Source organism: Macaca thibetana, chromosome 14 (assembly GCF_024542745.1).
Source record: "Macaca thibetana thibetana isolate TM-01 chromosome 14, ASM2454274v1, whole genome shotgun sequence".
Lineage (NCBI taxonomy): Eukaryota > Metazoa > Chordata > Mammalia > Primates > Cercopithecidae > Macaca > Macaca thibetana.
The window spans coordinates 112,915,779-112,943,723 of record NC_065591.1 but is presented as its reverse complement, the minus strand read 5'-3'; the positions used below and the strand labels follow the sequence as shown (position 1 = coordinate 112,943,723).

The window sequence follows — 27,945 nt, the reverse complement described above, 5'->3', positions numbered from 1 at the left end:
TTTAAAATAAACCTGAAGTGGGTTTTACTTTGTTTTTGCCCTTAAAAAGCAAAGCATTCCAGGGATATATTTAGTAGGCCCTCCATTTTGTAGTTAATTATAGCACATATGTGTTTGTGTACCACTTACAAAAGAGGATGCTGCCTGCTTCTCTTCTACACCGTACCTTAATGCTCTGCTAATGCTCTGTAAGTACACACGAACAGCAATATAACGGTGCATTAACGTTTTGGCCAACAGTGCCTTCCTGGTCCAATTGCTGCTATTTCTTTAAAAAAAAAAATTCATGGCATGCTCTTTAGTGTACAAAGCTTAACATCAATAAGAATTATTCCAGCCACCAAGTAATGAGAATATTTGAACACAAAGTTTATTTAAGGATAAAACACATTAAAAAGCATTTGGTTGATTTGTAAAAAGAGAAGGGATTGGGTTCGAGGGGGTAGGAGAGTGGGTGGGGTTCCCCAGGTCAGCAGTATCCCCAGAGGCCAAAGCTGCCATGGCAAGGTTGAAGGATACTGTGGGTGGAGAGCGCCTCATAGACAGAACACATACATATCATAGATCAGACACTTCCAAACGCCAGCAAGATTCCTTAGAGGGAGTCAAACCTTCCAGTCATCACTTCAAAATCATTCCAACAGGCTCTCTCTGTAAAAAAACGTGATCCAGAAATAGCACTGGCTTGACAGATTTCTCTGGTCAGATTTCCGGTCAGACTTCTCTAACCAGAATTTTTTTCCTTTACTGGTTTTTCATGTGAACCAAAGTTTCTAGTGACAACTGTTTGGAAATTTTTCACAAGAGATATACTTTCCATAACTGACTTGTAGAAGCCCCGTTTCATATTCTGAAAGAGGAGCTTGCATGTTCGCTGGTTTCTGGACCTCAGACCGTTGGAGGCAGGTGGCATCATTCTGAGATGCTGGACACTTTCAAATAGGTTTTGACTTAAGGGCACACACTTTTTATCCTACAGGGAGTTGAAGTAAGTAAATTACAGTACTTTATATAGCAACTTTGAGTTAATTATGAGATCGTGCCTGATTTATAGACAAAATGCCATAATGAAATCTGGATCATGACGAGAAGAAGCGTCCAGACTTGGAGTTCGACTGAAGAATTAGAGGCTGTAAACAGAGAGGAACACAGTAAGCCCTATGGGGAAAAAATACCTGTTTGATAGGGATGAGACATCTTTGCAGCACTCAGCTAAAAAAGGAAACTTCATTGCCAAGAACCCATTTTACCCAAATGACCCGAAGGCAGCAAAGTAACAGAATTAACCCAATCTTTAAGAGAGTCCTACTTTGGGAGGCCAAGGCGGGCGGATCACAAGGTCAGGAGTTTGAGACCAGCCTGGCCAATATGGTGAAACCCGTCTCTACTAAAAATACAAAAATTAGCTGGGCGTGGTGGCGTGTGCCTGTAGTCCCAGTTACTCGGGAGGTTGAGTCAGGAGAATCGCTTGAACCCAGGAGGCAGAGGTTGCAGTGAGCTGAGGTTGTGCCACTGCCCTCCAGCCTGGGTGACAGAGTGAGACTCCATCTCAAAAAAGAAGAGAGTCCTGCCAACCTCATTAGAGGTCAGGGAAACCATGTGCTAAGGCTTGTTTGCTGGAGGAAGCATCCCAATCCCAACCTTAGCCCAAGCAGACTTGACAGCCAGATGTAGGCCAATATATGGTCCTTAAATGGCTGGATAACTTGTTTTTTAAATTACCTTTATATTTGAGGTGAAAAAGCAAGGTTTTCTTTTGTTGTTGTTGTTGTTGTTGTTTGTTTAATGGCCCTAGAATTCCTTGGGTATGTTCCCCATCTTTCCTCCTTAATTTCTGGAGTTTTTGAGGGAGAGTTGCTGACCTAGTGGGCTTCAAATCTGAATTTCTCCTTCTGGGGTAAAGAATCTCCCGTGTCCCCTAGCTGCCTGCCCCAAGGTAGAAGAATGTCTACCTCTGCAGCTCTTGCCATCCTCCTGCAGGGTTCCTGTTACACAGCTGCAGAGAGGCCCGTCCACCCTGCTCGTGCAAATCTGCTCACACCCTCCATTGTCCTCACACCAGTCCAGCCCTACAAAAGAGCAGTTAGGAAGATTAACTACACACAGTTCAACCCTTCCACTGGTATCGAAGGGCAAGGCTTTAAAAAGAGAGGAGGACAGGCTGGGTGCGGTGGCTCACACCTGTAATCCCAGCACTTTGGGAAGCCAAGGTGGGCGGATCACAAGGTCAGGAGATCGAGACCATCCTGGCTAACACTGTGAAACCCTGTCTCTACTGAAAATACAAAAAAATTAGCTGGGCGTGGTGGCGGGCGCCTGTAGCCCCAGCTACTCGGGAGGCTGAGGCAGGAGAATGGCATGAACCCAGAAGGAAGAGCTTACAGTGAGCTGAGATCGCACCACTGCACTCCAGCCTGGGAGAAAGAGCGAGACTCAATTCCCCCAAACCACCACCCCCCCCCCAAAAAAGAAGGACAAAGAAAAGCTCAATGCCATTGTTGAATGTTTATGTCAATGAAAAGATGTCTTTAAGGAAGTGGGTGCTGTTCTCAAACCGGTGTCCCCAACACCAGCCTCCTCATCCACTGGACCCACATCAGAGGTGAAACACGTCTGAGCCTTCAAATCCCATTGTTTTAATAATCTAGGGTGTGTTTTAGAGAACATACATACTTTTTCTCCTAATAGGTCCCACTGAAATGATCTGTTCTTTGGGTTCTTTTGTGTAATCTGTGGCACTCCTGGAATTTTGTGGGCAAGTCTGCAAGACAGAACACCAGGGGAAAAATTTCACACAATTAAGCTGGTAACTTATTCTTCACCATGTTTTCACCTCTAAAAGAGGCAGTGACTCTGGCCTCAAGCATTATTGCTGCTCAGACTAATTAGAACCAATGCATTCTTGATCATCGAATCCACTGGGACTCTAGGCTGTGTGTTGAACAGAATTAAACACACTCTCCACACTGGAATTAGTACTTTTTCCTTTTTAAAAATCTCTCCTACATTTCTGATGGATCCGCACTGGAATGAGATTCAAAGAGGCTCCCTGCCCAGGAATAGGATTGCTGTATCTCATCAGGCACTAATGTATGCAGTATCATCTGTAAGTTACCCTGACCATAATTCACATCTTGATTCTGCAAACATGGTGTTAGCATAAAGCTGCAATGTTAAAGGCTAGGGGCCAGGTATCAGGCAATCGAATCTTAAGGACCCAGCCCGTAAGTGGTGGGGGTGGAAGCCTGGCACAGAAGAGATGATTAGTTTGCTACTTCATCCCTCATCCCCTCCAGGGTCCTGATGTAGATCAGGTGAGCTGCAGGACACCTGGATAAACTGTATCCTGAGCTCAAGAGTTTGGTTCTGTAGTGGAGTGGAACTTGGCCCAATGGTCATTAGAGTCAGGCCGCCTGGCTCCTTGAGACTCTAGTGCGGTGGTTCTCAGCCAGGCCAACTGGCAACATCCGGAGACATTCTGGGTGTCGAAACTGGGGGAAAGTGTGATTGGTATCCATGGGTAGAGGTGAGGAATGTTGCTGACATCCTACAGTGCACACAACAGTCCTCCAGAACAAAGAATTATTCCGTCCAAAATGTCAACAGTGCCGAGCTTTGAGAAACCCTAGTCTAGCATTAAGCCCATGACTGGTTGACAATTCAGAGATAGAAGAGTAAATAGATATATTTCCCCGTGTTTTCTCTCACTGTCCCATCAAAGATGATTGTCCACCCCAAGCATCTATGGATGCTTCCAGTCCGGCCACCTGGCATTCACGATCCTCATGTTGGGAAACCGAGACAGTGAGAAGTAAGACTAAGCACTTTGTTTTCACATTCTCACTTACGATTTTACAGGAGTACTTTTCTGAGTCGCAGAGTGACACTGCACAGTGAAGGTGAACTTCGTCATAATCCCCTATGAATTTAAAGACGGTGACGTGAAAGCGACAGGTCAGGGAGACTGCGTTCTCCTCGATGCCGATGGTGTTATCTTTGATGTTCTGACACCTATTCAGAAAAAATAATGGAATCTTTGCCACATGTTTTCCTCTTACACTTTAATCCTCATCTTCATTTCAAAATTTCACTTTCACATAAAACCGTCATAAGTGGCAGAAATGCCTTTACATTTGAAAGTGACCTCTGGACTGCCTGGGTTTGTCATTTATTATCACTCCCTCATATTTTCATAGTTTGTTTTGAAACATCAAACACCACCTCGAACTAGTATCCTAACTGCAACTAAAAACAAAACGACTGCAGGGACCACACTCAATTTCCCCACGCTTCAGTTTCTCATTCCGCCCCCTCATAATGCTGTGTTTTACCGATAGCAATTTAATAAACACAAGATTCATTCTTACTTCTCTTCTGTACTTTCTTCAGTTAATTATCAATGTTGGCAGGGGCCCCTGACTCAAACCCTGTTGGGAATACTTCCCACGCGTCAAAATAGGTGGGAGCTGGAGGGGAAAGAAGACCGGTCAGGGCGAGCTGCAGAGTCGCTTGGATGTGGCTGACTTCCCCTTTTCTCAGCCCCTTCCTTCCCGTGGTATTGAGCCAAGAGACAACCCCAGCCAAGACATCTCTCAGACACAGAGCTCTTGCTTCAACTACGTATAGTTCCCCAAATGCATCAGAGTCTCCTCTAGTCCTGTGTCTTTTCACGCAATGTTTCCCCCGCCTGGAAGATCTTCCTGCTCTTTGTCCAATGCATCACTCCTGCCCTTTCTCCAACCCCAGTTCTATGGCACCCTCTCCTTTATAAATGTCCCCTAGTCATGCCCGGGCGAGGCACAAACAAATGGCCTTTCCTGGATTTGCCAACAGCCCTCTGTTGAAATCCGTGAGTGCAGAAACCAAGTCATATTCCTTATTGTGTCTCCACTGCACCACATGGCATGTGGCATGTATTTGAAAATTTTTGTCAGATGAATGAATGAGCGAGCGAATGGTGTTGCCACAGCCAAGACTGGCCCGTAAGAACCAAAAAGCTCTTTAAAATGATAAAGATAAAAAGGGTGACTCTTCCTTATGTTTCTTCTCCCTAGTCCACAGGATTAAATAGCTTAGCAATAAGGAAAAATTAAAACTTGAAGTTATCCTTCAGCATTCCCACACATTTAGCCTTCCAGGCAAAATGCAAGTTGCTTTTCAAGGCAATAGTCCAATAGTCTCTTAAGTGCTTTGAAACAAAAACTTACATGCCATACTTTTTCTTGACACTGTTATTTATTCGGATAACCTGAACAGGCTCAAGGATTCTAAAGCGGTAATAGCTCTTCAGTCTTCACACAGACCTTCCCTCTTAACCAGACCACCAATTCTCTCCCAGGGAGATGACTTGAAGTGTAGGTATCAGCAAAACTGAAGGAAGGGGCATAGCGAGGCAGGAATGGCTGTCTGGGTGTCTTTCTTAGACTGAGCACAGACACCAAGCACTAGAATCTTCTGTTAACAATGAAACATCTGCCCTTTCCTCCAGCTAGCACATGAAGAGAAAACAGAAGTGGCCTGCGTGTCCCCAGACTTACAAGCCACTTGTAGAAGCTGCTGCTATCTCTGCCCTCCACACAGCTGGAGAGAAACAGCTGACCCCCAAAATACTTTAGTGGACCCATTTTGCAGCTCATTCATTAAGCATTGAACATCTGGTTTCCCTAAGTTTGCTGGAAAAAAACAATAACCACATTCCTCCAAGAAAGGTTAGGAGGACTGATGGATTCACCTACATAAAGAAGTCACTTCCCACCCAACCACGGTTTAACTTGAAGATGTTTATTCAGACAGACACTGGGGTAAGCTGAGATTTATGAATATGCTCCTTGGCTCGCTCTCCCTCTCTGGGTCAAGTCTTTTAAATATCATTTTAAAAATGTTAAAGGCTGCCATGTCCTTCAAAGGAGACATAAGCCCTATAATCTGGATTTGCATTTGTATAGTGTCTCATATATTAACCCTTTTATGTTGCAAAAGGAATACAATAAGAGGAGGAAGAAACATGAACAAAAGGATAATTGTGATGCTCACCCACTCATCTAGGCCTGAAGGACACCAAGAGTCACCACGTTCCTCTTTTTCCCTCTATGGAGGATAAACACCAATTCAGAAATACAAATGCCTTAGTGAGGTCTTTGCTGAAAATTCCACAATACACCTCAGCAACCCATGCCACTCACCACACCTGGTCACTTAGGGAGTCGGTGTGTCTTGAAACCTAAAAGGATTTCTTCTCTGCTCCTTGATAGTTGTGTGACCTTGAGTGAGCTCTGTGCCTAGTCTCTGTGAGCCTGTTTCATCTGCAAACTAGTGAATGTCTATTGTTTGTCTTCCCAGAACCACACCCTTCTTCTCTTGGGAAACCATGCCTCTTCCCCTCAACCATAAAGCTACTTACTGTATCCAAAGCACTCTCTGACCACTACAGGGGTGGGGGCTGACCAGGCCAGGCAAATTCAATGGTGTATATCCCTACCTGCCAAACAAGGGATAAGCAAGTGGTCCAGGATAGGCCTGGGATTCCCTGCACTGGAGTCAGAAGTGCTCTCTTCTCATTGGTTACAATGCTATAAGAATGTGAGTCTAGGATGGCCAGTGTCGAACAAGGTCAATGAGAGAGAGAGAGAGAGAGAGAACGGATAAAGCAAGAGGAGAGTCTTGATAGCATCTGGCTCCCTGGATCCAATCATCTCTGAAGTCACATCACTCCTGTGATTTGGTGTTACAAACATTAAATGCCTTGATTTTTGCATAAACTAGTTTGAATTGGTCTCTGCCACTCAGAATTCTGATTAATACATTTACTTGCTTTAGGAATTATTGTAGGCTGGCTGGCATGGTAGGTCACACCTGTAATCCTAGGACTTTGGAAGGCAAAGATGGGAGGATCACTTGAGCCCAAGAGTGCAAGACCAGCCTGAACAACATAGGGAAACCAAGTCTCTACAAAAAATAGAGAAAATTTACTGGGCATGGTGGTGTGCGCCTGTAGTCCCCGCTACTCAGGAGGCTGAGGTGGGAGGATCAGTTGAGCCCAGGACGCTGAGACCGCATTGAGTCATGATCATATCACCACACTCTAGCCTGGGGCCTGGGAAACAGAGTGAGACCGTGTCTCCCAGAAAAATTATTATGGGCTTCAAGATGGCTGGCTAGAGGCACCCAGAACTTGCCTCCCTAACAAAGATGGGCCCAAACAATAAGCAGACTATCACAAGTTGAATAGAGCATCAAAGAAAGAACACTGGAATCCAGCAAAAGAGGGACAGAGGATCTCTGAGGCACGAAAATAGAGGGAAACAAAGCAGTTGGCCGTGCTAGGGTCAGCTTGGAGCCAGGAGAAACTTCCCAATGCAGGAAAAGGTAATTGAGAGATCCCAGTGGTCCATATTCCACTGCAGACTTTGGTAATGCTAGCCATGGGAGAGCCATTTGGACCCTGAGACTCGTATAGGAAGCTACCTGGACTCCACATAACGGTATTGTTCCAGAGATGGCGTTCACACTGAACCGCACAGCCTCCAGCCCCCCAGACCCAAGCAGCTGCAGCATGGCGCCATGTTGAGAGCCCAGCCCCCATCAGACTATATCTTGCCCTGGGGTCCAACAGCCCCTACTTCTCCACATCCCTGGAGCCCTGCTAACACCCACCCCTCATGTCTACTCAAAAGGCTGCAGGTTCACAACACTCCCTGGACTCAGTGATACAGCTGTGTCCACAGCACTCTAATCCACACAGTGTCCTACACCCTGGGGAACAGGTGATGCAGTGCACCAGGGAGGCTGTCCCCAGGGCCAAGGAGCTGACGCACAAGTTCCCCAGAACCCAAGAGCCACCTGCCTGCAGCTGCTGCCACTGTCAGCAACTCTGCCACTTTCCCAGCAGCAGGGCCACCAGACACCCATATACACCTTCAGAGGGCCTGAAGATCAGCCCACCAGGTGGCGTCGTGAGGCCTGAGGACAGGCCTGCCCCACCCACCACTACTGGTGCCCATGTATGCTGTCGCGGGATCTGGGGTCTGACTCATCCACCAGTCACCACTGGCGCCCATACACGTCTTCCAGGGGTCTAAGGACAGGCCTGCCCAATCTGTTGCCACCACCACTGGCAACCACGTGTGTTGTTGGGGGGATTTAGGGATCAACCTGCCCCATCCACTAATATTGATGGCTGCATGCACCATCAGGGGGGCCTGACAACAGACCTGCCCCACCCACTGCCAGTGCTCACATGCACCATCAGGGGGCCTGGGGACCAGCCCACCCCTGTGCTCACACATGTCATCAAGGGATCTAAAGATAGGCCTGCCCCGCTTGCCACTCCCAGCACCCATGCACATCATCTGGGGGCTTACAGATTGCCCTGCCCTGTCCACCACTGCCAGCGACTACATTAAAATTTGCCTTTTGGGAACCTGAGGACAGGCCCACCCAGCCTGCCACCACTGCCAGAACTCACCCGTGTGCCACCTGAAGACCTGAGGACTGGCCCACCACCACCACCACTGGCACTCCCATGTGAGGCTTTGGGGCCTAAGAGTTGGGCCACTGCTGCTACTGCCATCACTGATGCCACATACACCACTTAGGGCCCGAGGACCCACCCACCCACCTGGCCCACTGCTACCACTGACCAAGGATTGGCCCACCTAGACCTACTACCATGAGTGCTTGTTAATGCCACCCAGGGGCCCAAAAGCTGGCATGCTGGCCTGCTATCACCACCACTGGTACCCAAAGACTGGCTCATCTGGCATCCCTGTCCCCAGCAAAGCCTCACCATAGCCTCCACTAATAGCCTAAGTCACTGACTAACTCACAGACATGACTGATGCTGCTTACAGCTGAAGAAATCATATGGAGACTACACTGCTGTGTCTACCCAGAATCAAAGCCAAAGTCAAACCCAACCAACACTGTAGATACATCTATAGGAAAAACTCCGTCCCTATAAAAGCCAGTCCATAAAATTGGAGAAGCAACTATGATACCAGATGCACAGAAACAAACATAAGGACATAAGAAATATAAAAAAGCAAGGACACAATAAGAACACCATAATTCTCCAGTGACCAGGCATGGTGGCTCACTCCTGTAATCCCAGCACTTTGTGAGGCCAAGGTGGGAGGATCACCTGAGGTTGGGAGTTCAGGACTAGACTGACCAACATGGAGAAACCCCATCTCTACTAAAAATACAAAAATTAGCCAGGCGTGGTGGCACGTGCTTGTAATCCCAGCTACTCAGGAGACTGAGGCAGGAGAATTGCTTGAACCCAGGAGGCAGAGGTTGCGATGGGCCAAGATTGTGCCACTGCACTCCAGCCTGGGCAACAAGAGCAAAACTCCATTTCAAGATATAAAAAATAAAACAAAATAATAATAATTCTCCAGCAACACATTCCAACCAAAAAGAAATCTATGAAATACCTGAGAAAGAATTCAATATAATGATATTAAAGAAGTTCAGTGAGATAGAGGAAAACACAAACAATACAAAGAAATCAGAAAAACAATTCATGATCTGAGTGAGAAATTCAACAAAGAGACAAACAAAAAGAACCAAACAGAAATTCTGGAACTGAAGAATTCAATGAATAAAACTGAAAAATACAATCAAGAGCTTCAACAATATGCTAGATCAAACAGAATAAAGAATTTTTTTGTTTTGAGATGGAGTCTTGCTCTGTTGCCAGGCTGGAATGCAGTGGTGCGATCTCAGCTCACTGCAATCTCTCCCTCCTGAGTTCAAGTGATTCTCCTGCTTCAACCTCCTGAGTAGCTGGGACTACAGACACACGCCACCATGCCCAGCTAATTTTTTGTATTTTTAGTAGAGACAGGGTTTCACTGTGTTAGCCAGGATGGTCGCGATCTCCTGACCTCATGATCAGCCTGCCTCGGCCTCCCAAAGTGCTGGGATTACAGGCATGAGCCACCGCACCTGGCCAGAATAAAGAATTCTTGAATACAGGTCTTTTGAAATAACCTAGTCAGGCAAAAACAAACAAACAAACAAACAAAGGAATAAGAAAGAAAGAAGAAATCCTGTGTGAAATATAAGACACTATAAAGTGACCAAATATTCTAATTTGGGGAATTCCAGAAGGGCAAAAGATGTCCAAAGGCATAGAAAATCTATTTAATGAAATAATAGCTAAAAACTTCCCAAGTCTTGCAAGAGATATAAACATCTACATACAGGAAGCTCAAAGATCCCAAACAGATTCAACCCAAAAATGTCTTCTCCAAGGCATATTATACTCAAAGTGACAAAAGCCAAAGACAGAATTCTAAAAACAGTGAAAGAAAAGCATCAAGTTATATATAATGGAACCCCATCAGATCAACAGCAGATCTCTCAGCAGAACTCTCATAGGATAGGACAGAATGCAAGGATATATTCAAAGTGCTAAAAGAAAAAAAATACCTGCTAATCAAGAATACTACACCCAGCAAAGTTATCCTTCAAAAATGAAGAAAAAATAGTATTTCCCAGACAAGCAAAAACTGAGGGTATTCACGACCAGACCAGCCCTACAAGAAAATTTAAGTGTGTCCTACATTTGGAAGTGAAAGGTTGATATATGACATAATAAAAACATACAAAAGTGTAACACTCAATGGTAGATCATACACACAAAAGAGAAAGAGAAGGAGTCAAATGTTACTACTACAGAAAGCCACCAACCCACAATAATAAATGATAAGAGAGAATGAAACAAAGGGTATACAAACAGCCATAAAACAATAAACAAAATGACAGGAATAAGTTCTCACTTATCAATAATAACCTTGAATGTAAGCAGATTAAATTCGCCACTTAAAAGATATAGACTGACTGAACAGCTAAAAACAAACAAACAAACAAAAAACTCCAATATATGCTGCCTACAAGCAACTCACTTCACCTGCAAAAGACACACATAGACTGAAAGTAATGGGATGGAAAAAGATAATTTGTGAAAAGCAAAACCAAAAGCAAGCAGGGGTAACTATATTTGTATCAGACATAACAGACTTTAAGTCAAAGGCTGTAAAAAGAGACAAAGAAGATCATTACATAATGATAAAAGGATAAATTCAGCAAGAGGATACAACAATTCTAAATATATATCTATCCAACATCACAGCACCCAAATGTATAAAGCAAATATTATTAGATCTAAAGGGAGAGATAAATTCCAAAGTAATGAAAGTTGGAGAATTTAACATCCTACTCTCAACATTAGAAAGAAAATCAACAAAATATTTTATTTATATTGCACTTTAGACCAAATGGACCTAACAGGCATTCACAGAACATTTTACCCAACAGCTGCAGAATACACATTTTTCTCATTAGTACACAGAATATTTTCCAAGATAGACCATATGTTAGGCCAAAAACCAAGTCCTGACAAATTTTTAAAAATTGAAATTATATTGACTATCTTCTCAGACCACAATAGAATAAAACTAGAAATCAATAACAAGAGAAATTTTGGACACTGAATAAATACTTAGAAATTAGGCAACATGCTCCTGAACAACCACTGGGTCAATGAATAAATTAAGAAGCAGATTTTAAAAAATTTTTTAAAAACAAGTGAAAATGGAAACAGAACATACCAAAACATGTGAGATACAACAAAAAACAGTGCTAAGAGGGAAACTTATTGCAATATACACCTACATCAAAAAAGTAGAAAATTAAATCCAAAATTAGTAGAAGAAAAAAAAATAATAAAGATTAGGCCAGAGTTAAATAAAGTAGAGACTAAAACAAGCAAAAAATCGATGAAATGTACATTCATGTTTTAAAAAGATAACAAAATTGATAAAGCACTGGTTAGACTAACTTAAGGGGAAAAAAGACAGAAAACCCAAATAAAATCAGAAATAAAAAAGAAGATAATACTTATACCACAGAAATATGAAGAATCATTAGAGACTGTTATGAACAACTATACACTTTGTAAAACCTACAGAAAATGGATAGATTCTTGTACACATACAACCTACCAAGGTTGAACCAGGAAGAAATAGAAAACCTGAACAGACCAATAACTAATAACAAGATTGAATCAGGAACAAAATGTCTCTCAGCAAAGAAAAGTCCAGGACTAGTTGTCTTTACTGCTAAATTCTACCATACTTACAAAGAAGAACTAACACCAATGCTTCCTAAACTATTTCAAAAAAACCGAAGAGGAGGGAATTTGGGGATTCTTCCTAGCTCATTCTACAAGGCCAGCATTACCCTGATATCGAAACTAGACCAGGACACCACACACACACAGACACACACACACACACACACACACACACAACAAGCCAATGTCTAAACATAGATGCAAAAATCCTCAATAAAATACTAGCAAACTGAATCCAACAGCACATCAAAAAGATAATACACCATGATCAAGCAGGATTTATTCCAGGGATGCAAGAATGTTTCAATATATACAAATCAACAAATGTCATATATCACATAAGAATGAACAATAAAAACCATACAATTATCTCAATAGACACACAAAAAGCATTTGATAAAATTCAACATCCCTTTATGATAAAAATTCTCAAAATATTAGGAACAGAAGGAACATGCCTCAACATAATAAAAGCCATATATGACAAACCCATGGGTAATATCATACTGCATGAAGAAAAGCTGAAAGTACTGGAACAATTCATGGATTCTCACTCTCATCATTCTTATTAACATAGTACTAGAAGTCCTAGCCAGTTCAATCAAGCAAGAGAAAAAAATAAAAGACATCCAAATTGGGAAATAGAAAGTCAAACTTTCCCTTTGCAGATAACATGATCTTATATACAGAAAAACCTAAAGATTCCATCAAAAACTCTTAGAACAGATAAACAAATTCAGTAAAGTTGCAGGACATAAAAACAGCATGCAAAAATTAGTAGCATTTTTATACACCAATAACGAACTAGCAGCGAAAAAAATCAAGAAGGCAATCTCATTTACAATACTTACAAAAAAATAAGAAATCTAGGACTAAATTTAACCAAGTGAAAGATCTCTACAAGGAAAATTACAAAATGAAGAGGACAAACAAATGGAAAGATATCTCATACTTATGGATTGGGAGTATTGAAATTGTTAAGGTGATTGTACTACCCACAAAAAAAAAATCCACAGATTAAATGCAATCCCTATCAATATACCAATGAAATTCTTCACAGAAATAGAAAAAAAAATCCTAAAATTTGTATAGAGCCACAATAGACCCTGAATAGCCCAAGCAATACTCAGTAAAAAGAACAAAGCTGCAGACATCACACTACCTGACTTTTAAGTATAGCGTGAAGCTATAGTAGCCAAAACAGCATGATATTGGTATAAAAACAGACACATAGACCAGTGTAACAAAACAGAACTCAGAAGTAAGTCCATGTATTTACAGCCAACTGATTTGCAACAAAGACGACGAGAACTTACATTGGGGAAAGGACGCTCTCTTCAAAAACTGGTGCTGAGAAAACTGGATATCCATATGCAGAAGAATTAAATTATACCCTTGTGTCTCACCATAAACAAAAATCAACTCAAAGTGGATTTAAATGTTCAACCAGAAACTATAAAGCTACTAGAAGAAAACAAAGTGAACATGCTTCATCATTGGTTGAGGCAAATATTTTATGGGTAAGATTTCAAAAGCCCAAGCAACAAAGCAAAAATAGACAAATGGGACTATATTAAACTAAAAAGTTTCTACACAGCAAAGAAAACAACCAACAAAATGAAGAGACAACCTGTTGAATAAAAGAAAATATTTGCAAACTATTCATCCAACAAGGGATTAGTATCCAGAATATGCAAGAAACTCAAACAACTCAACAGCAAAAAAACAAATAATTCCTTTAAAAACTGGGCAAAGGATTTGCATAAATATTTCTCAAATGAAGACATACAAATGGCCAACAAGTATACAAAAAAAAAAATGCTCAACGTTACTAATCATCAGGGAAATAAAAATCAAAACCACAATGAGATATCATGTCATGCCAGTTAAAATGGCTACTATTAAAAAGACAAAAAGTAACAAATGCTGGTGAGGATATGGAGAAAGGGGAACTCTTCTACACTATTGGTGGGAATATAAATGAGTACAGTCATTATGGGAAACACTACAGAGGTTTCACACACACGCACGCGCGCACACACACACACACCCCCCAAAAAAAACCCACTAAAAATAGAACTACCACACGATCCAGCAAGGCCACTACTGGGTATTTATCCAAAAGAAAGGAAATTAGTATATCCAAAGAATATTTCTACACTTCTATGTTTATTGCAGCACTATTCACAATAGCCAAGATATGGTATCAACCTAAGTATACATCAGTGGATGAATGGATAAAGAAAATGTGATATATATACACAAGGGAATACTATTCAGCCTTAAAAAGAAATGAAATCCTATCATTTGCAACAACATGGTCAGAACTGGAAGTCAATATGTTAAATGAAATAAGCCAGGCACAGAAAAGCAAATATCTCAGTATCTCACTCATATGTGGGAGCTTCAAAAGTTGATCTCATGGACGTACAGAGCAGACTGATAGTTACCAAAGGGTGGGAAAGAAGCTGGGATGGACAGAGTTTGGTTAATGGCTACAAATATGCATTTAGATAAAAGGAATAAGTTCTAGTGTTTGATAGCACAGTAGGGTGACTATAGTTAACAACAATTTATTATATATTTCAAAATAGCCAGAAGAGAAGATTTGAAACGCTCCCAACAGAAAGAAAAGACACATATTCAAGGTGATAAGTATCCTAAATTCCCTGATCTGAGCACTACATATTTAATGCATGTATCAAAATATCATATATACTCCATAAATATGTAAATGTATCAATATATTTTAAAAAGAAATTCATATAAAAAGTAACTATTGGAGTGACAAAAATGTTCTAAAATTAGATTATGGTGATATTTGCAATTCTCTGCAAATTTACCAATCAATTACCATTGATTTTTACACTTAAAGCAAATAAATTGTATTACCTATAAATTATCTTTGTAATAAAGCTGTCAAAGTGAATTGTTACGAAACCTATTACAATAAATGTGAACTGTCTAACATATCCAGAAAGTATTTTTGTTTTTAATAAAGATAATTATTGTGGTTGGTCTACAGTCTTTTCTTTCATTCATTTATTCATTCAAGAAATTTTGTTGTGTAATCACTATGTTTTCAGGAAATATACTAGGTGGTAAGCATATAGTGGTGAGTAAAGGGAAACTTGTTGAGTCTATAGGCTATTATATTAATTTCTTTTTTATTTTTATAGATGCCCTGTTCATTAACCTGTGGTTATTGTCATTATATTCTTTCATTTGCAGAATTCCACATTCTTCCCAAATTGAAGTTCAAAGTAAACAGCACAGAATCCCCACTTTGAGAATAAAGCATCTTGTAGTTAATGTAGTTAATGTCACATGGACTTGGGGTACCTACCACTATATTTCTGTGTGACTTTAGGCAAGTTACTTGATTGCCTGTAAAATGAAGCTTATAATATCTACCTCATAGGTTGCCTTGAGAATTAGATGAATTAATAAATGCAAAATGCTGGCCTTGTAGGCAGCCAACAAATATTAGTTTCCATTCCCTTCCTTAAAAAATGATGCAGACAATATTATACCTGAAGCTCTGAGACTGTTGTCTATAAAGAGGTTACTCACCCTCCTTCGATGATGAAATATCGGAGCTTATCATTGCTATCTCGGGAGGGTGTGGCATAGCATTTGTTGAGCGTTAGGATTAAATGTGTGGAGTCAGCTCCAACCACAAAAACCCCTACATACAGCACATCTCGAGTCGTCAACACTACTTCACCCTGGCGGTAAGGATGTTTGTAGGAGGCATTTTTGTAGAGAGCCATCTTGGTGGTGAAGCTGCCTTCTTGGGTTGGAACTGTCAGGTTAATTACACTAAAACGGAAACAATTATGAGACAGGAACCTAAAACAATGTTACCTGTTCAATTATCTACCATTTTTCAAGCTGAGAATGCAGAGGGAAAGCAAAACATGTAGTAGCAAAGTCTAAGGCTGTGCTGTCCAATATAGTACCTGCTAGCCACATGGGGCAATTTACATTTAAATGAAATAAAATTAAATAAAATTAAAAATTCAATTCGCAGCCCCCTGAGCCACATTTCAAGTGCTGAGCAGCCACACGTAGCCACCACATTAAACAGTACAGATGGAACATTTCCATCATCACAGAGAGTTCTATTGAACAATGCTGATTGAAAGGATTTAGGCTCAAGAAACATGAATTATGTTTTTCCTAGGGCGTCAAAGACAAATGCTAGCAATTTTGATTATGCTAACCTTAACTGTCAAGGAAAAGAAAAAGCAATGTGCACAGCCCAGGAGGTGCCTTACCTTAGCATAGGCTTCACAACAGAATCCAAGGAGATCTTGATATCCAGCTCATAAGCACATGCAAATTCCACATTGATCGTGCGGTCCCTGGTGATGATGTTGCCAGTGTTGTTGGCACTTTCGATCCAGATTGTGTTTTTATACATGATATGAGTGCCATTGGACTGCAGAGCAAGGGGAAGTCAGAAATCATTACATCTGGGAGTGAGTATGTAGCTTGCATATCAAATCCATATCCCTGAAAGTGGAGAAATGGCTTCCTTCCATACATAACTTAGAGGCCAGTATAAAGTAGCATGGAGCTAGCCTTAGCATTTACTTGGGGCAAAAAAGTATTACAATAGATATCAGCAGCACCCTTCAGTCTGCTAACCTTGAATACCCGTGGAAGGTGATTTCATCCACTACTGAATTCTAACCACTACCAGACCCCACTTATCTGTGAGACCCCAAGCTAGGAATAGCATGAACTATTGCCATTGCTGAGTAACAGAAATCTTCTTTTTCAATGCTTAATTCAAAATCTCTTCTCCACCAAATCCATCACCAGACATCCCTACAAGGACCAACATGAACAAGTGCAAGTTTCACCTCCTTACTCCTTTCAACCTCTGGTAAAAGTATTAAGAAATAGAGCCATGAATAGAAGACGCACAGCAAGGCAGAAAAAGAAGAGAAACAAGATGCTTTGCTAACCTATACACTGCACAATCTGACATTAAAAGTTGGGACCTTACTATATTTCTGAAGTCAGCTGTTTTTTGTTTTGTTTTGTTTTGTTTTGTTTTTAGTGACAGGGTCTCACTGTCACCCAGGCTGGAGTGCAGTGGTGCAATCATAGCTCACTGCAGCCTTGAACTCCTGGGCTTGAGATCCTCCCATGTCAGCCTTCCAAGCAGACACAACTACAGGCACTGTCACCACAGCCAGCTAATTTTTAGATTTTTTTTTTTTTTTAAATAGAGACAGGGTCTTGTGATGTTGCCTGGGCTCATCTTGAATTTCTGGCCTCTTGCAGTCCTTCTGCTTTGGCCTCCCAAGGTGCTGGTGAGAGGTGACAATGTGCTGGCAGCCCTCATTCTTGGCACCTCCTCGGCCTCAGTGTCCACTCTGGCAGCACTTGAGGAGCCCTTCACCCTGCCACTGCACTGTGGGAGCCCCTCTCTGGGCTGGCCCAGGCCAGAGCCGGCTCCCTCTGCTTGCAGGGAGGTGTGGAGGGAGAGGCACAGGCAGGAACTGGGGCTGTGTCCAGCGCTCACAGGCCAGCGCCAGCCCAGGGTAGTGAGGGGCTTAGCACCCTGGCCAGCAGCTGCAGAGGCTGTGCCAGGTTTCCCAGCACTGCTGGCCCACATGCACCACTCTGGAATTCTCCCCAGGCCTCAGCCACCTCCCCGTGGGGCAAGGCTCAGGACCTGCAGCCTGCCATGTCTGAGCCCCACCCTCCATGGTGGGCTCCCATGGGGCCCAAACCTCCCCAATGGGCTCCACCCCCTGCTCCATAGTGCCTGGTCCCATTGACCACCCAAGGGCTGAGGAGTGCAGGTGCCCCTCAGGACTGGCAGGCAGCTCTGCCTACAGCACTAGGTGAAGCCAGCTGGGTTCCTGAGTCTAGCGGGGACTTGGAAAACCTTTATGTCTAGCTAAGGGATCGTAAATGCACCAATCAGCACTCTGTGTCTAGCTCAGGGTTTGTAAATACACTAATCAGTACTCTGTATCTAGGTAACCTAGTGGGGACTTGGAGAACTTTTCTGTCTGGCACTCTGTGTCTAGCTAGAGGATTGTAAATGCACCAATCAGTACTCCATGTCTAGCTCAGGGTTTGTAAATGCACTGGTCAGCACTCTGTATCTAGCTAACCTAGTGGGGACTTGGAGAACTTTTATGTCTAGCTAAGGGATCGTAAACAAACCAATCAGCACTCTGTGTAGCTCAAGGTTTGAAAATATACCAACTGATACTCTGTATCTAGCTAACCTAGTGGGGACTTGGAGAACTTTTCTGTCCAGCACTCCTGTGTCTAGCTCAGAGATTGTAAATGCACCAATCAGCACCCTGTCAAAATGGACCAATCAGCTCTCTGTAAAATGGACCAATCAGCAGGACGTGGGTGGGGCCAGATAAGGGAAGAAAAGCAGGGTGCTGGAGCCAGCCAGTGGCAACCCACTTGGGTCCCCTTCCACACTGTGGAAGCTTTATTTTCGCTCTTTACAATAAATCTTGCTGCTACTCACTCTTTGGGTCCATGCTGCCTTTAAGAGCTGTAACCCTCACTGCAAAGGTCTGCAGCTTCAGTCCTGAAGCCAGCGAGACCACGAACCCACCAGAAGGAAGAAGCTCCAAACACATCTGAATGTCTGAAGGAACAAACTCCAGACACACCATCTTTAAGAACTGTAACACTCACCGCAAGGGTCCGCGGCTTCATTCTTGAAGTTAGCGAGACCAAGAACCCACCAATTCCGGACACACTGGGATTACAGGCATGAGCCAAAGCACTCGGCCTGAAGCCACCTGTTAAATGAGGTTTGGGACTCCCTTACCCCCTGAAATAGCTAAGCCTAGATGTATTTGCCTCAAAGAACAATAGAAGCATAAAAGACACAATTCTATCCATATACAAGACAAAGAACCACAGTAGGCATCCCAAACCAAGGAAAAAACACATCACTCTTTCAACTCCGTCAACCACTTAGCATGAAATGACGACTGCTCTTGCTGTCTTTCATTTTACACATGCCTATTGCTGTTTTCCAAGGAGCATATTTCTAAGCAGATCATCCTGAAGTTAGCTTTTGGGACAATAAATGTGCAAACACTCGAAGCTGTCGCTGTCTCTGCCAGGTGCTCTTTCCTGCTGCTTTTCTCACCTGCACAATGTTTCCACAATTCCCTTTGGTGTTGTTGATCTGAAAGGAGATAAAATCTTCCCCCTCGATGCCGGTACACTGTCTGTCATTGATCCTCACGCCCTCCCTCTCAAAACCGAGCTGGAAGAGTTTGCACTTAGATATGGACACTTCCATCTGGGATGCTTTGCAGGTCACCTCTGCATCGATAATGTCATGTGAGTCTGTGGGAACAGTTATTACGAAAGGCAAATCAGTGGAGTCGGTCTTGCTGCAGGAGTGGGAGCAAAGCATCCCATTACCATTCTCCTTTAGAAGAGGCAAATGATCTCCACTCAAAGACTGCAGCATTTCTAATTAGGCTTTGATCAGACCAAGCGAGCATATGAATTCATTCAAAGCAGTAACTTGGGCATTAGCAGAGCCTTTTTAAAAAGATAAAAATGCTAATAAAGTGTCTTCTGTCTTTTCTTTACAAAAACATGTCTTCCCCCACCTTGCTGGTGGCCGCTACTTTTCTGTAAGCTACATACTGAACATACCAAATCTGGCACATTGTGGCCTGGCTGAAAAGCATGCCTCTCAGGGACAGCAGCACTGGCCAGGCCACATCCGAAGCCCCTGCTGATTCAGCTCGGCAGAACCCTAGCGATTCCCAGGTGAGCACTAGGAGCTTGTTTTTTGACATGGCAATGCACCAATTGACATTTTCTCTTGAGCATGTAAATACAGCTAATAAGCACTATAGAAACAGAGAAAAACATTTTTATCTGTTTAGGTGAAGCCCTTGTCCCCTCCTAAGGAGCCTTTGGTCAACCAGATTTTCATTCTCCAATGCTGTTAAATTTAGCAGCTGCCTCTGCGTTACTTGGTTCAGGAAGGGGAGCAGAGATGGAAGGCAAAGCAGCTCCGCTTCAAGCTGCCATCCAGGCAGGCTCAGCAGTGGACAAGGCCATTTCCACACCAAGGGAGCTACAGTTAGGAACAAGTCCTGGAGTCCTAGTTATTTATGGCTTGCTTCAGACATTTCAGTCGTACATATCTTCGGGACCAAAAAGCTTTGGGCCAAATAAATCTGGCTTTAAATAACATTCATCCTAATTATTTCATATTGACATCAAAATACCCTATTTCCTTGTGCATCTAAAAGATCAATTTGGACCTTTCTGATGTTGAACGTGACCTCAGATGGAAATGGCTGGTTCCATTCATGTACAAATTTGTGTGTTACAATGTATTGAGGAAAAGGATGTAGCTATACTTTGAAGCAGTCAGATTGCTTCCTTGTTCTGCTTAAATGCTCCTGAAAGCTTCACTGTTTGGGAAAGCTTCACAAAGTGGGATGCATCAAGGTCCCTCCCCAGAGCAGCATCTCCCACGGGGCCTTTCTGGGTGGGGAGGTGGCCCGTGTCACTCACTGTTTCCATAGGGGGGCGGCTCGATGCAGCCACACAGCTCCCTGCCATTGCCCAGCTCGCAGGTTCGGTTGGGACAGTCCGCCCCCACACAGGGATCTTCAACCACTCCTGCTAAAAAGAAAAACACACAGAAACATGCACAACTTGATTTTCACACCTACATGCGGTAACATTTGGTTCCACTCCAGACTTGCCTCTTTAATCACATTGGAAATGGTCAGATGGCAGCTGCAGGTTAACAGACACGGCAACCTTCCAGAAAATAATGTCAATAGCTAGCAAATAGGTGCCTGCTATGGGCCTGGATTAGCTTCTTTGACCCTCGCAAATACTCCTCAAGGCTAAATATTATAAGCTCTATTTCACAGCTGAAACTTGCCCAAGGTCAAAAGCGAAGGTAAGTGGTGAAGACTGAATGCACAGATGCTCTTAACCCCAGTAATCTTACCACGCTTAAGGCACCCACTACACTATAGCACAACGATTTGCACTGATATTTATATAAAGAGTAGTATCCAAATCATTTATCTCTACATCCCAGCATTCAACCACCTCATGGTTGGTGCACAATAAATATGTGTCAATAATGAACATATTAGGGCCAGTAAGATCCCAGAGAGGTCTCCCACACCAGCGCTTCTGACTCCTTTCTGATTCTTGGTTCACTTTCCCCCATGATCTGCTACTTGATTTTGTAAAAATAGAAAAAGGAAAAACCTCCACACAGCTCACCAGCATTGACTTAGATTCATGGTGCTGTTTTGCCAAAAGGGTAAAACTGTAAGTAAAATAAAGATGTTATGTGGAGTATCATCATCATGTTTTTATGAACAATATTTCTGTAACAGATGAGATCACCTGCAAGATAGTCAACGCCTCAGTTTGAGAACCACTAATTAGCATTTTCTTTTAGAAGTTCATTTCTTTATTTAAAGAATCGCTCTGCCTATCAAGACAGAATATTCCTCCTGTTCATCACGGTATATGATGGACAGTGCTAAAGAAACAACTGTTCAATCCCAGCATGAGCCAAGTTGGCTTCAAGAGTTTTTTAAAAAAGAGTTTTTAAAGGATGCAAAATTTCATTTAGACAAGAGGAATAAATCCAAGCGATCTACTGTACATCAAAGTGGCTATAGTTAGTACCAATACACTGTACACTTGAAAATTACCAACAGACTAGAGTTTCATGTTCTCACCACAGACACACATACCCCCACACACAGGGAAAAAAAGAGTTTAAAAACAAAACAAAAATCCCAGGCTGCCCACAGCTCCATATACCTCTTCTGACTCAGCTGCCACGCCCCTCTGGTAGGTAACTAATTACATTAGGTAGGAGTGCATGGATGGCTCAGCATAAGCCTGTCTTAATTTCTGGAAGGACAACTGAAAGAATGCCATCAGCATAAGTTAAATATATTTATTTTCAAAAGGCTGCTTTTTATAAAGATCCTTTCACTGGCCCAGTATATCCAGTACCTAGCACAGTGCTAAGCACATGGCAGCCACCAAGCAAATGTTATGATTGACCGACTCTGCATGAGAATGACAAACAGAGTAACAGAAACATGGTGCAGAGGTTACAGTCCACAAGAAGGAAACGTTTATTTACAAATGTGGTGGTCCATCTGCCAACTGGCAGATAAAACATGCCCTTAGACAGATGGAAGCTTTGAGTATTTTTTGAATTATATATGTATTTTTTAAAATTCCTGACAATTTGAAAAGTTCAAAACAGTTAATTTTTAAAGTCATTGAAAGTATTCTTATGAACACAGCAGAGTAAAATATTAACAAATATTTTTGTTAGTTTCCAACAGAGACTAGTAATTTGCTTAACAGTTTCTGAAATCACTGAAATGTATTTTAATTAACTGCATTGTTTTTAGGCTCTGAATTAAAGTGTATTCCTACACTTGATCCAGTTTGGTCTGCAAATTTACCAACGTGTATTTATCGTCTTGGAGTCAGCCTGTTTTCACAGTGGTACCTATATACACACCGGGCTGGTGTTGTGGGTCAGAGCACAAAACACACATTCTGTTGGCCACACTAGTGGGAGTGACCATTTATGTGTATGGACACACATGTATGTCTATGGCACGTTTACATGTGTGTGTATACATCTATAATCGCTCCCCTATTTGATTAACACAGTAGGAAAATGAACAAATTGAATAATAGAATACACATCAAAATCATTTTCTTACTACAGAAAAAAACCCACAAGATTCTGTTTACCTTTTTTTTTACCAGCTGATCTAATATATGTGATCTCCACAGTCAATCCAACTGCAGCTTCCTTTCAGCCCAGGTGGACATAACCAGCTCAGTTCCACCTCTGCCTTCCGCCTGCTCTTGCCTTCACTTTCTGATAGAGGATGACCTCATGCTAAAGAAGCCAAGGTGGAGATGCGTTTGGGAACTAAAATCCATCGGGAATCCCACACTATGTCCCTCTACCTCATAAGCCACTAAACCAGGGCTCTTCCAACCCAGAGAGCCCCATCTTCCCACGTTTGTTTTCCAAATTCCATAGCTGGACAGGAACCATAGGTGGGTTAGGCTCCATGGGAGGGGCCCGTCACTGAATCTCGGCTGCAGCTCACAGCTCTCTACTATCCAATCCTGGAAGCAGATCTATGAGTAAATCTGGAGAGGACCAGTCATCCCTAGAAAAAGCAATGCTACCTGCAAAGCTGTTCTTTTCACTGAAAATGGAATCCACAGAAATAAAATAATTCTCTTACAGCAATTCTCCTTCTCAATCCATTCAGTGCTGAGGATCCCGAAGGAGCGGCAGGCCTCCCCGTAGGCAGCCAGGGAGCCGCACAGCTGGAACTTCTTGTGGTTGTAGCAGCCGTCCAGGTAGCAGGACTCGTAGAATGGGAGGGGATCAAGAAGCCCATAGCAGGGCTGGAAGAAGCCCTTCATGTCGGTGAGCTTCAGGCAGTAGCCATCACCCTGCATCTTCTGGATGTGCACATTGTCACACATGGCTGCATACTGTGAGAACTGCAGCTCGTTGCAGCTGGGGGCAAGAGGTCTGGTCAGACTGAGTGATGCAAAAACAGCCATCTGAGATCTTCAATGGAAGGTAAATAGCATCTGTACCTGTTTTGCTACCCCTGAAGCTAGTGCACTGTGCCAGTTCCAACACTAATTAGCTTTGTGACCTTTGGCAAGTCAGATACTACTGGTCTCTATTCTATCCATCTAAGAAAGTGAAACGGTAATTCCTGTCACTTATATCATTGAACTACAGTGAGGCTAAAATGGAATGATGGATTAGTGGCCAAAGTGCCATACGAAAGGCAGATATTGATATAGTAACCACGAACACTTTGGCATAATTGATTGATATGATTGATACAATTGATATAATAACCATTAACAGGTATGGATATAATAACTAATAACAATGATAATAGTAATGATACTTGGCAGAATTAAAGATTTGAAAGGAAGCCTTCTAAGCCAGTTCCACTTTAGCCATGAGGGACCAAAAGCAAAACATTACAAGAAAGTCGGTGTCCAGCTGATAACAGTTTATTTTAAAAGGAAGAGGAGGGGAGGGGAAGGGACCGGTGAGGAGGAGGAGCAGGAGGGGAAGGGGGAGTGGGGGAGTGGGGGAGGGGAGGGGAGGGGGGGAGGGGAGGGGAGGGGAGGGAGGGAGGGGAAGGGAAGGGAAGGGAAGGGAAGGGAAGGGAAGGGAAGGGAAGGGAAGGGAAGGGAAAAGGGGAAGGAAGAGAAAGAGGGAGGGAAGGAGGGAGGGAGGAGGGAGGGAGGCAGGCCGGCCAAATTCAAACAGAATCATAATTCCTCAAGAGGAGCTGAACCTTGCCTATCTTTGGAAACACTACAGTGGCTTAAAGTAGTGTTCTAAATATAATGTCCAAAGTTCTCTCTTTTCTATCTGTGGGTCAATGCATAGCATTCTAGAGTAAGCACCAAATTAGGAATCCTGGAATCTCATCCTGGCTTTGCCATATATGGGGCCTCCTCATATAAGCCATTCTCTGTCTTAGTCTCTGTTTTACCTAGGAAAGGAAGAGACTGAACAAGATATTGCCCAAGGATTTTCACAGCTCTGAGTCCCATAATTCACAGGACAGTCTAATATATGATACATTGTTCACTGTGCACTTGGGGCAGGGTCAAAGAGGCTTAAAGTGTGATTTCCAAGACTAGGGATTTAGCTGATATTTAGCATGTAAAGCAACATGATTGAGCCATTGTACAAGCAGAACTAACAAGAAAGAGAAGCATATCTACAGATCCAGAAAGGTATCCACATACTCAGCAGCCCTGAGGGGCCCTAAATTTAAAACCTTTGGAATAACTTCTTTTTTTTTTTTTTTTTTTTTTTTGAGACGGAGTCTCACTCTGTCGCCCAGGCTGGAGTGCAGTGGCCGGATCTCAGCTCACTGCAAGCTCCGCCTCCCAGGTTCACGCCATTCTCCTGCCTCAGCCTCCCGAGTAGCTGGGACTACAGGCGCCCACCACCACGCCCGGCTAGTTTTTTGTATCTTTTTTTAGTAGAGACGGGGTTTCACCGTGTTAGCCAGGATGGTCTTGATCTTCTGACCTCGTGATCCACCCGTCTCGGCCTCCCAAAGTGCTGGGATTACAGGCTTGAGCCACCGCGCCCGGCCTTGGAATAACTTCTTTAGCTCACTCTCTCTTTGCTGGCAGGGGTGGGCCTGATAATAACCTTGTAACTGCTGTTTTTAAAAAAGGCTTTCCTGATTCCCACCAACTTCTACCTACACAACCATAGTCAAGCCTTCTTGTAAGAGGCAAGGACACACAATTAGACCCAGCACTAAGGGAGTCAAAGATAGCCCTTCTTCTTCTGAGTCAACTCTTAATTCCACACCCAGCAGGGGTGCCTAGGTCCCGGGTGGGCAGCTGGTCAAGGCTTCAGAGTTCTCATCCTGGGCACACTCTTCTGTTTAGCCAAGGGCTGGATGACCTGAAAATTAGAGTTATATCATCTAAGCCCAACTCCTTCCTCTGCAGTTCACAAAATTACTGGGGTCTCTGATGTGCCTAGTTTTAGCATCAAAATTCCAAAGAGCTTTGGTTCATCTCTGTAGGAGAGCAGGGGCAGTGCTAAGGAAAGTGCATTCCTCATTCACACCACCTATGGACGTGAGAGAACCTGGGCCACCAAGTTTAGTGGCTTGAACTCCTACACCCTCACCTCTTCTGCATGCCATTGGTTTTCCAGCTCTGGGCCAGCACCACGCTGCTTACCACCGGCTTCCCTCGCAAGGTCACATAATCATCTGTTAGGTCCCCGTTGAAGTTGCCACAGAGACCACACACTTTGTTCTGCAGCCTCTCGCTGATGCTGATTTTAATGACGTTGAAACCATTGTAGTATATCTGGATGTCTGGGCTGGTGTCAATCACCAGAAACCCCTCACTGCTGTAGATTTTGGTTGCCAAACCAGTTATAAATGGAACATTCACTTGTGTGCCATTCACCTATAGGAGGAGGAAAACAGAAAATAATTACGCTTAGAGCAGGGGTTGCCAAACTTGTTCAGGAAAGGGCCAGGGAAAATATTTTGGGCATCGCAGGCTCTGTGATCTCTGTCTCAACGACTCCACTCTGTCCCTGCGGCATGACAGCAACCACAGACAATACACAACTAAATGAGTGTGGATGTATTCCAGCAAAGCTTTATTTACACAAACAGGCAGCAAGCAGATTTGCCAGCCCCTGCCCTAGAGTTTAAAGGCATTCACTCATCTTACTGTGTAGTTGCCCCAAAGGAAGCAACTATGGAACAGAAGTAGGGGAGAGGAGGTGAGAGATAAGGAAATCTTAGAAAAGTATAACCCACAATGAATGGCTGCATTTGTGTCTAAAACTTTCCCCAGCATAAGCCAATTACTGAAAATGAAATCCCAATCCTGTGCCAACGAGAGTCTAACACAGTTAAGGTGGATCTGGGCATCATTGCCATGTTTATCGTTTTCTTGCTTATAATGTTCAAACTGGAGGTCCCCCCAGAGGACCTATAGGCACATTATTTTCTGCATTTGTCATTTTCCTGCTTTCTAACATTTTCTTTCCTTAGCCCTTGGGGCAGAATATAACATGCTTTTCCTGTACTTACAAAATAAAAATTTTCTCCCCAGGCTATTAGTAGCTTTTGTACCTTAAAATAAAAAAATAAAAAACAGACACCTTTTTAAAAAATGAGTCTCTACTGTTTTGACTAGCTTGGGTATTTTGTTCAGCCACAATGTCAGTTTTTCTCTCTCGGGTGGTCATCTTCATTTTCTAGCCCCTGGATTCTGGACCAACGCTGTCGTGTTGATGTGGGCCAATTTGTAAAAGGAATGAGAATGTCAAAAACAGTGGCACCTTTCACTGAAGTTAAAACCGGTATTAAATTTCAGATTCTTCATTTTAAGCTCACAAAATACTGCTGGTCTTTTGCCTGATGCTTGATACTATGCTATTTGATGACTCTTCAATTAAAGATACACTCAAGGCCTGATTATCTGAGCAGGTGGAAAACAGATACACACAATAACACTCAATTCCAAAAAGTGGTAATGTGGCTGTCTCTGGGTCCCTCCCTCCCTGTGCTCACAGTGCTGGGGCCTGGCTCCATCCTTCCTGGCGACCGGCGGCAGCAGCCTGCTCTGCCTGAGAGGCTGGGTCACCGTCAACAGTGCATCTGAGCAGGTGATCTTCTTAAAAGGGGTGGGAGGAATTCAAGTAGAGAGCCATATTTGTTGTGGGGGTGAGTGGGGGGTTGGGTGGGGGGTTTACATTTATTTACACACAGGTGTAAGATAAACAAGAAACCAGGAAATGGGCCTAAGGAGGAGCCAACCTAAGAGAAGTCCACCAAGTGCAGCCTCCCATTTCCTGCCCCTCAGCGGGTCATCATGTGGCCCTTGGACAAAGGAGGTGCGCGTCAGGTTTTCACTCAGATTGGTGTTTTGTAGGCAAATGCTTGCTTTCTCTTAGCTTATAGAAAGGATGGCAAAGATGAAGGGTGGGTCTGACTACAAGAGGGCAGAGCCAAAAATAATCTTAAGGGCTGTTAAAAACAAATGAGACGCATTTTGGAAAGTAATCAGAGTAAAAACTGATTTACCTAACAATTTATCACCTGAAGCTCTGTTAGCACCCATGCCATTGCCTGGCTCTGAGACCCCGCAAGTCTCCTGCCTTTGGAATCATCAGCCAAGAACCAAATGGTGTCCATTCTTATGCTTAAAGCATC

At 43.1% G+C, this 27,945-nt stretch overlaps 1 protein-coding gene across 7 annotated transcripts in view; it reads right to left on the bottom strand.

The window, feature by feature from the left end:
* Positions 1 to 345: 345 nt before the first annotated feature.
* The window catches only part of LOC126936555 (tubulin-specific chaperone cofactor E-like protein), a 168,303-nt gene continuing 140,703 nt past the window's right edge, over positions 346 to 27,945 (bottom strand). For 6 of the 7 annotated variants that reach the window (XM_050759295.1, XM_050759284.1, XM_050759288.1 and 3 more), the window contains 10 exons: positions 25,896 to 26,182; positions 23,440 to 23,720; positions 20,687 to 20,797; positions 19,290 to 19,492; positions 16,420 to 16,583; positions 15,713 to 15,961; positions 3,849 to 4,011; positions 2,674 to 2,761; positions 1,953 to 2,069; positions 346 to 1,130 (listed from right to left, as the gene is read on the bottom strand). In XM_050759295.1, coding sequence (XP_050615252.1) covers positions 1,030 to 1,130; positions 1,953 to 2,069; positions 2,674 to 2,761; positions 3,849 to 4,011; positions 15,713 to 15,961; positions 16,420 to 16,583; positions 19,290 to 19,492; positions 20,687 to 20,797; positions 23,440 to 23,720; positions 25,896 to 26,182 — 1,764 coding nt within the window. In that variant the 3' untranslated portion in view covers positions 346 to 1,029. Of the gene's footprint in view, positions 1,131 to 1,952; positions 2,070 to 2,673; positions 2,762 to 3,848; positions 4,012 to 6,033; positions 6,088 to 15,712; positions 15,962 to 16,419; positions 16,584 to 19,289; positions 19,493 to 20,686; positions 20,798 to 23,439; positions 23,721 to 25,895; positions 26,183 to 27,945 lie in introns of those variants that run through there. The other variant, XM_050759289.1, reaches the window with a different exon arrangement.